The 10211-nt window shown below is 41.9% G+C and overlaps 1 protein-coding gene across 2 annotated transcripts; it reads left to right on the top strand.

Moving 5' to 3' along the window:
* Positions 1 to 1263: 1263 nt before the first annotated feature.
* On the top strand, positions 1264 to 10210 carry LOC131110160 (four and a half LIM domains protein 1-like). 2 transcript variants are annotated; one of them, XM_058062967.1, is made up of 6 exons: positions 1264 to 1407; positions 8138 to 8319; positions 8475 to 8652; positions 9113 to 9282; positions 9365 to 9551; positions 9742 to 10210. In XM_058062967.1, exons 2-6 carry the CDS (start codon positions 8164 to 8166, stop codon positions 9894 to 9896), a joined length of 846 nt encoding a protein of 281 aa, XP_057918950.1. In that variant the 5' UTR covers positions 1264 to 1407; positions 8138 to 8163; the 3' UTR covers positions 9897 to 10210. The 2 variants fall into 2 exon arrangements, with proteins under 2 accessions (XP_057918950.1, XP_057918941.1); XM_058062958.1 differs by lacking the exon at positions 1264 to 1407 and adding an exon at positions 4229 to 4387.
* Position 10211: the final 1 nt, after the last annotated feature.

Genomic DNA, 10211 nt, shown 5'->3' with positions numbered 1-10211 from the left:
TCCCTTTAAGGAATAAACTTGTAGAAAACATGAGCTTTAACTGGACACTTGCATACAATATCCAACTGAAAATATCTGTTGGCACACAGGTGAAGAGAAGAAATTAACTGCGAAAGACAGTACAGAAGCATAGTTATACAAACATCAGGACTTTGCCAGGTGCAACAACATTTCCTGGGTTAATCAGGACCTATTGACATGAAAACGCCATTGATAATACTCTATTTCTTCAAATCAACTGACCTAATGCTAAAATATAAGACTTCCATCACACCAACCGCCATAAGACAGCCAGCCACTCCCCACATAAAGAGTATATAAGATGATGTCCATATCTGCGGAGCGAAGCCGTTGCCTGGGCTTGGTCTGGTGGTTTTGGTGGAGCAAGACCGCTACTGGAGCTTGAGTCTGACCTAGTGAAGCTGATCCACTGCCAGCGCTTGGCCCCCTGCTGGAGCCTGGGTCTGGCGGTCTTGGTGGAGAAGGCCAGGAGCCACCTAACCCTAACCAGGTACAGAGATATGGCACTTTTTAGGAGAGTTCCACCCGCTTCCGGTGGTCACAGGAAGTCGGGGGAGAGGGGGCCCCGATCGAAAGCTCGTGGTCAATTATGGGAGGGGAGGACTTGGTTTCATGTATATGGGACTTACCGTTGTATGGGACTACCGTTGTTATTTTGTTTTGTCCACACTGGACAAGACCTTATTCACCCCGACACCCAATAATGGGCAATAACGAGCATAATATGTCCCCTTTAAAGTTTGACCCGTTCAGCAACACAACACAACTAAACTAAGTGCAGCGTGCATGTGTAGGCCTACTTTGAAAATCATTTATATACTGAACTATGTAGGCCTTTTTGGATTATTCCCATATTTGTGTAAATTTAAAACAAAACACAGCCTACTTTGAAATACAACAGCCCACACTAACTCAACTTGCAGGCACATCAGACATAACCACATGACCAGTGTTGTCTACATAGTGATGTGTCAGACCCTTGGGAATGAGTCATCTTCATCTCCTTTGTGTTTATTACCAAAAAAGGAGACTAGTCCTCTTCAGTTTTTGGTGTTAATATAGCTTAAAGGTTGCAAATCCTATAATGCTTAAGAGCACACGTCCGACCGGCGAAAGTCTGACTTTTGGTGAAAGACTCCTGATTGCAATGTCGCTTTTGTCCTCATTTTACCTCAACCACAGAAAGAGGTCTCCTAAATTCCTTGTTGATGTCATTGTTTCTGCAAGCTTACAGAGATTTGGCTGATCTCCTACTGCTGTTTTGCTTTTTTTTCTCTTCTTCTTGTGCCTCCCTCTTTACTTCAGCTTGGCTTTTAGAAGCTGAGCATATTTCTTGTCTCAGCCAGCGGACAGGACACACTACTCAGACGCTCCTTCTTTGCAGAGGTCAGTCCACTTATTCAGATGACATCTCTATAAACTGTAAGATTACATGCGGTCTATAGAAGAAAGACTTACTGTAGTCTTGCTCACACTGTATTTTCTGATGCACTTTGGTGGCATATATTGTACATGTATATCTAATCATCCTTTTTATTCACACTAAACATGCTAGTTGTTTAGATGACGCAAAAGGCATGTATAACTGATTTCCACAACACTTCAACTAAAAAAATAAAATAAGCCAAAGTTGCAAAGTAGTGACAACCATTAGCAAAATTGAACAAGCCTATTGTGCAAATATGGTGCCTCATGTAGCCAATACTTTACACCGGGAGATGGCGGACATCCGTAACTTCAATCTGAACATTTGTGGCCGTCTTTCTATGCAAACGTTAGACTGACGTCTGCTCTCTCTGACAGTCCACATCAGCATACTTACTTAAGAACTTCATCGGTTCGGAACGTCATTTGTGCAGAGCATCAATGCATGTACAGCTCATGTAACCAACAATACAACATAATGTAACACATACATACAGTTGGCAAATGCAACCATCGATTAACAATCAACATTGAAGAGAAGATAAAAAGAGAAGGCCTGCCAGCACAATACTACACTATAAGGCTGATGATAAAAGAAACAATGTGCTAAAATATAAATAACACCTGATGAAGATAATAATAGATAAATAACAAAGAATGTCAGTTGCTATTGACAATATTTTAGAATGTATTACTATTGAGATCTGTAAAGAATAAAGCAAAAACGTCTTAAGTTGTGTATACAGAACTTCAAATTCAAAAACACAAATGCTTGATGATTGGATCAAAAACATCCTTTTTGGATAATAATGACAATATCATTTTCATATGTGGAGACTTCAATATTGATCCTCTAAATCAACACAAGAACAAGGTAATCAACAATTTTATAGACACAAATTATAGCTTGAGTTTGTTTCCCAAAACCACCAGACCAAGTAGAATAAGATACTGTGCCACCTTAATCTTAACAATATTTAATATACCTTCATTAACAATATATTCACAGATGACTTTGATGGGTCCTTGGCTTGCTAATTAATGACATCAGCAATCATCTTCCTTTGTTCACAATTTACAACCATCATTATAACAAACGACTGATGGAGGCTACAAGGATTGTCCAAAGACTACGTTCAGAGTCAACGGCTTCAAGAAGGATCTAGAACAGGGGTGTCCCACTCATGCCACGGAGGGTCCGAGACACTACAGGTTTTCTTTCCAGCCGGTCACTAAAGCAGGTGATTTTAATGATTAACCCTCCTTTGGTTTGAGGGAAAGAGCTGTCAATTAAATCACCCGCTGGAAAGACTGCTTGCAAAGAAAACTTGTAATGTCTCGGCCCTCCGTGGTATGAGTTTATACCACGAGAGACAGGTGTATGAGACACACCTGATCTAGAAGAAAAAAAATGGGAGCGTGTATACAGTGGCAAATATGTGGATGAAGCATATGAACACTTTCTACATTGGTATATGAAGCCGAACGATAACAACTGTCCCTGGAGAGAAAGATCAAAGAAGAAAAATCATTTTGTCAGCCATGGATGACAAAATGACTTACCAATGCTTGCAAGAGGAAAAACACATATACAGGAAACTCATTATTGAACAGACTAAATAAGCAGAAAGAACATAATACTTAGTATAAAAATAAGTTGACTACAATCGTAAGAGTGTGTAAAAAGGAATATTACAGCCACTTATTAGACAAGAATAAAAACAATATTATAGCAATCAGGGGCATTCTAAATAGTATTATCAGGAAAAGTAACAAGAAGACAGACTACTCTACTTATTTCATGGTTGGAAACACGTATAATGATGATATGAATGAGGCAGTTGAAAAGTTCAGCAACTACTTTGTCAATATTGGTCCCAAATTGGACGAAGGAATTCCAAAACAAAGGCCAAGGGAGGAAAGGAATGAAACAATAGAAAGGAATCCTAATTCTATGTTTCTGACAGATGAAACAAAAAAAGGAAATCATTGATATTGCCAAAAAGTGTAAAGCAAAAACATCAACCAATTGTCATGGAATCAAAATGGACATTGTAAAAACGGTAATCAGTAATTTATCATTTCACACTGGAAGATTCCCCCAAGAAATGAAAACAGCTAAGGTAGTTCCAATTTTTGAAAATGGTGACTAACACCAATTTACAAACTACCAGCCAGTCTCCTTACTACTGCAATTCTATAAAATCACCGAGAAGCTAGTCAACAACAGGTTGGATGACTTTATTGATGCGAATGAATTACTAGCATAAAGTCGGTACGGATACAGGGCTAACACTTCAACCTCCATGCCACTGATTAAAATGAGAGAAGAAATCACTAATGCTATAGATCATAGGAAGTGTGCAGCCGCAGTATTGATGGTCCTGACAAAAGCCTTTGATGCAATCAATCATGATGCAGTCATCCTAATAACTACATTAGAAAGCATGCCAAAATGTCAAACAAGTATATTTATTCATGTACTACTAAAATGCTCTATGTTCCAGTGTGTGTGTACGTGTGTGTGCGTGTGTGCGCGCGTGCGCGAGTGACATGTTCCCCATGTGAGTCATCAGGATGACTTGATGTAGTCCAGGAGAGACAAAACATTTGATGGGGAGGCTTTGGGAGTATCTGTTGTCCTTCAGGGCCATCATGCAAAACCTTTCAGAGTGACTCCTATTATTTTTAACCTCTTACAGACGTGGAATTCAATCACCATCAGCTAATCTATCCACTCTATTCTCCAATGCCTAGCCTAAAAAGGAGCACAGGGTGAAGGTTGGGGGCTCGGTGGGTGTGTGTAGACGGCTGTATATACAGGTCCCCCTAACCTAAGCACATGCATGCACTACGGGCTTCAACTGTATGTGCCTTCATCTTTTTACACCTCAGCTCTTCCTCCTGACAAGAAGCGACATGACATTCTACAGGCACTCAGGTATGCTAGACAAGACTTTTAGTGCATTTATAGGATAAGTAGATCACGGGACATAATGAATGTACGCTATTTTGCTTGACTGCTAAGAGACAAGAATTCTAAGCTAATTTTAATCATACGAATCTTTATGTGTGAATGCTGAGTGGCAAGCATTGAAATGAACGTTAAGTGCAGACACGTACTTAGTTTGAATGCTGAGAGACAACCATTCAAATGAACATGTATGTGCACCAAACATGTATTTCATGTGAATGTTGAGATACGAGAGACTATTTAGCAAATGACTGCTGGTAGTCGTGCATATAAGCATCAACACCAACGCCATTTGGTTAAAAAGCAAAATATGAGTTCTAAGAAACAAGCATTGATGCTTTATAGTGAGAATATGAAGGGGTAGCATAGTTGCGTGTAATGCTGGGAGATACGCAAATCCCATTCTGAACTGAGAATATTTTGTGTGAATGCTTACAAACACTCATGATAAGACATATGTGATGTTTTTTTGGTGTGCAGGAGTAGTTTGTGCACGACTTCTTCTTCTAGCCGCTTCAATCTTCCCGCGTCTTCAAGTCTTCAAACACCCACTTCCTTCTTCATCCTAAGCAATTATTCGAAACGTGGAAACCCCCTCAAATACTTATTGTAATGGAGGTGTTATGTGTTATCGCATGTGCGTACAGGATGTAGCATGCCAGGCTACGTATGACACAGTGCTTTCACATCATACTGTCCTCCCAGGGAGATGTAGACCTTATGACTCTAACCCTTACTGTGTTTATACTTCATGTAGGAGTGCATGTGTGTTACTGTGTACATTGCTTGAGTGTAATGATAACATGTAAGAAATTTCACATTGCTCCTAGATTTTTTTTTCTGTGCCCCAAGTGAAAAATCTAAATCGTACAGCCGTGTGCAGTGAGGCATATACATGAAAAATATGACATTTGACTTTCTACCCTGGACATTTTGAATATCAAAACATAAATGTAAATGGTTGCTCTGTAGACTTGTATAACAGATTTTCACAGTCCAAGTTATATTTTTTTATTGTACGTTAGTACTTGCCAAGGTCTGTTGGTCAATCACAGCTTTTGTCTTGACTCAGTGTTAAAGCAATGGGGACCAAAGCACTGTTTTCCAGTATAAAATGTGCTCTAACCTATTTTATATTTGGGGTAGAGATGTGAATGTGGTATCAAATTAAAGTTCAAGTCATGTTTTATCACATTCAATCAGAATTAATCACAGTCTTGATTTTCCAATTTTGCAACATTGCTATATACAATTTTCTCAGACAGGCTTAACAACACCCTCACATTTCTCTCTTGTTTAAACACTCAAAATAATTTCAAATATTTGAATTGGAATGATCAACCTGCAGTTGGAGACAAGAAATGATTGAGTGACCCATGCGTTAGTTCCTACTCTAACTATGCCTTATCCTTATCCTTCCAGCTTTGTCATATAAATGACAATGCCTATTCTGAACTAAATTTTATTCAACTCTATGCTACTAAAATTACATTATTTCTCATCATATTACAAGTCTATTCTAGTCAAATTTAAATTTTTTCTTCAATATTTTGACTTCAATCTTGTAAAATGATCTAACACTTTCCCACGCTTTAAAAAGGTAAAATGTGTTGTATCATGATAAAAGTGTCATCCTGCAGCAGCAAGATTAGAGCGTAATGTGTGTAACTGATGTTGAAACGCTTCTACAAACAATGCAGTCCACTCCAGACTGGAGGATGAGCGGATTGATCAAAAGGTCATTGTGCCCTTTCAAAACAAATAATTTGGCCCAGGATGAAGAGAAGCTGATGAGCTAAAGGTCAACTTCATGCGAGAACATCTGTCCAACACCACAAGTAGTCAAAAACAGACTGCTGCAGATAAGACCGGTCTAACTCCAACATTGTGTTGGCATGACTCACCACACAAACTGGTCTCGCTCTGACCTTTCTAACTAGAGAGGAGCCTCCCTCCCCTCCAGCTTAGTCCAGAGACATAGCAGCGGTCAGCTGTCGCAAGCTTTGGAACAAAGATTAAAGCTAAATCACTGGACCCCGTCCCCACTGAAGGCACAATAGCTGTGTGGCACAACCCCCCGCACATCCCTGAGGAGGGCTGGGGCTTTAAATAGAACCATCGGTCGATAAAAGATCAACAAATGAGCCGTGACTGTGTGATTTGCTGCTGCGTGATGCTTTTCAGCACCGCAATGAATGTGACGATTGATGCAGACCCATGAGTCAGTGCTCAAGTCCAGACTTTATCTCCCTTGGACATAGCTGCACATTGATATCATGCTGCAAACACAAACACACACACACACACACACACACACACACACACACACAGGGGTGCATACCACACTGCCGAGTGGGCTGTTTAACACATCTCACTTAAATAGCTGCACCGATGTTAAATGTTTTCTCTGTTGCCACGGTAACTAAAGCCCAACGCCATGACTTCTATTACCACATCAGTCCCCACTGTCGCCCTTAACAGTATGAACATATTTTTTCCAGACTCAAACATACACAAATTTTCTTTGCCCCGCCGTCTGCCTGCATTCCTGTGACAATGAAGCAGGAATGTTGATAGCTACAAAGCAGCAAGCCAATAAGTTCGGCTTTGACCTCTGCGAGGCAGCTGTGATTGCTCTACCTTGGCTTCTTGGTGATTTATATCACTGAATGGGATTTTCATAGGGGTGGGGCAGCAGCCATTAGGCAGGCCACGTACCGCAATAGCTGCACTACACAACAGAAAATAAAACACTCATTTTAACAATCGGCTTATTCATTGGAACAAATTTAACTACTGTCAACTGAATTTTGCCTTGTCATGACTGCCTGTTGCTAGGCAGACTTTGCTGTGCAATATCAACCATGTATGCGCCCAAGCCTCTACAAAAAGATTACAAAAGCGGCTGCTTTCTGCCTGATACAGAAGAACAAGTCAGCAGATTGAAATTGAATCACTACTATTAAAAGAAACAAAACTACAAATTGTAACACTTAGCTTATGTCCTTCATTCAAAAACCGCATCAATGATCCACATCTAAAGATTTTTTGGTACTTTTACCATGGTTTGCTTGTGCTAGGCAGAATTGGCAAGCCGGCATCAATTGTCGGTACCCCCCAACCTCGTAAAAAACTATTTTAAATATCACACACTTGCCACCATCACTATGCTGCGACCTGCCCCACGTAGCAGGAAAACAGAATTCACAAATGATCATTATGAAAAGTCATCATTAAAGTCCTCAGTTTCATTACAACCGTTTAAGTCATTGATTCGAAAACCAACAACAGAATTATTCTCACATTATAGCTTCTTGCTAGGCAGAATGTTTGGGGCACCATCAATCAAGGGTAGCCTGATAATGCCCCCCAAAATGGCCCACAGTTCACTGTGCTTCATCTTTAGCAACTTGGGGTTGAGGGCTTTGCTGCCCCAAACAGCAGGATGTTTGACAGACAAGGATGTTTATCTATCCACGTAGATATATGTATTAATTTCTACTCCATTAGGTACATAGTACACTGTATATGTATTTCAATATGCATTCCATTACAATGAAAAATGTTCCCCCTCCACCGGTTTATTCGTCCTTTAGCATCTTGCACCATTTGGACTTTGTTGTTATCAACTTCTTGGCAGTGGCCTTGTAGTGAGGTTTTGCCCATTTGGGATTTAAGGACACAATGCTAACTGTCTGCCTGTCCCCTTCATGGCAGGTCCCAGGAGCTACCTTACCTCCACCATGACAGAGCGTTTCGACTGCTTCTACTGTCGTGACAACCTGCATGGGAAGAAGTATGTGAAGAAGGATGACAAGCACGTGTGCACCAAGTGCTTTGACAAAGTGTGCGCGAACACGTGTGCTGAGTGCAGGCGACCCATCGGCGCAGACTCCAAGGTCCGATGTGGAGTCTCAAACACACACACAAACATAGAAAAGTGCTATTGAATTACATCTGTTGACACTTGGCATTCACTTAGCAGCACTAAGGAACAACTGATTTGGTAGACAGCCTTCGCTGACCTTTTCCTGGTGCCCCCCCCCCCGTGCAGGAGCTGCACCACAAGAACCGCCACTGGCATGAGGACTGCTTTCGCTGCGCCAAGTGCTACAAGCCGCTGGCCAATGAGCCCTTCAGCGCCAGGGATGACGGCAAGATCATGTGTGGCAAGTGCAGCTCCGTAACCGACGGCAACCGCTGCCAGGGATGCTACAAGGTGGTGATGCCAGGTGGGTCTTCAAAGACAACTAAGAAGTCATTCCATGTGGAAATTCAAGGCCAACTTTATCAAAATAAGTTGTCTCTGCACTATACAATTGAAAGTAAACTCGTATATATGCAGAGTATTCAGTGCATATTGCAGTTTTGCATCAACTTACACACTGTGCACTCAAGCATGGTGGTGGGAGCAGCATGGTCTGGGGCTGCATGAGTGCTAAGACAGCTGGGAGATGTGCAGTTCATTGAGGGGAAACATGAATTCCAACATGTAGCGTGACATGGTCAAGCAGCGTATGACACCCTCACATAAAATTTGCTTCATGTGCTGCTTTTGGAGCCACCCATTTGTTTCCTTGGCTGCAAGTTTTGGGTAATTTGTGGTTCACGCCGGAAGCACAATCTGCGACCCACCTCCAGTGTTCAAGTTGAGCCCAGGTTCTCTAGCAACGCTCGCTGCATGTGTTCCAGGCACCAAGAGCGTGGAGTATAAGAACAAAGTGTGGCACGAGGAATGCTTCACCTGCTTCGAGTGCAAGCAGCCCATCCGCACGCAGAGCTTCCTGACGAAGGGTGACGACATCTACTGTGCACCCTGCCACGACACAAAGTTTGCCAAGAAGTGTTTCCACTGCAAGCAGGTACAAAGAGTTTTCTGTCTTGCTAGTGAACTGGTGAAACTGCAAAATGAATGCAAATAAATAATAAAACGTGGCATCTTAGCCCATCACCTCTGGAGGCATCAGCTACCAGGACCAGCCCTGGCACTCCGAGTGTTTTGTGTGCCGTAGCTGCCGTAAGCCACTGTCGGGCACCCGCTTCACCTCCCATGAGAACGCCTTTTACTGTGTGGACTGTTTCAAGAGCGACGTGGCCAAGAAATGCCATGGCTGCAAGAACCCCATCACAGGTGTGGCCCAGCATGCACAGACATTATGGTACAACAATGCATCAAGGGATGACAGAGTTGACAAGTTTACTGAACAACACAGCAGCAACAGAACCAATGCTGGAATATTACAACCCTAAGGCAGATTTTTTGCATGTGTGCTGGCATGTTTGGTGCTGTCCACTGACCCCAACACCCTTGCGCGTCCTAGGGTTCGCTCGTGGCACCAAAGTGGTGAACTATGAGGGCTACTCCTGGCACGACTACTGCTTCAACTGCAAGAAATGCTGCCTCACCTTGGCCAACAAGCGCTTTGTCATCAATGGAGATCACGTCTACTGTCCCGACTGCGCCAAGAAGCTGTGAGCGGTTCATGTGATCCTTCCTCCCCAATCATTTGAAAAGAGCTTTAAAAAGCAGCACCTGAGGAAAAGCAACATAAAAGATTGAAATGCAGCTTATGCCAAATTTGATGAATTAGCCAGCACTTTACATTTAGAGGTTGTCTTGCTTGAATTGTCTATCTGCACATAACATACAGTATACAGCAGAGAGGCAACATACTTACTTTTAGGAGTATTCTAGCTTTGGAATGGTCAATGCGGAAATATAACCAGCTGATGTATTTCTTGTTGAGTGACGCTAAAAAATAAAGCATGACAAATAAAAGATGGTCTCAAG

Source organism: Doryrhamphus excisus, chromosome 2 (genome assembly GCF_030265055.1).
Source record: "Doryrhamphus excisus isolate RoL2022-K1 chromosome 2, RoL_Dexc_1.0, whole genome shotgun sequence".
NCBI classification, from domain to species: Eukaryota; Metazoa; Chordata; class Actinopteri; order Syngnathiformes; family Syngnathidae; genus Doryrhamphus; species Doryrhamphus excisus.
This window is presented reverse-complemented; position numbering and strand designations above follow the sequence as displayed.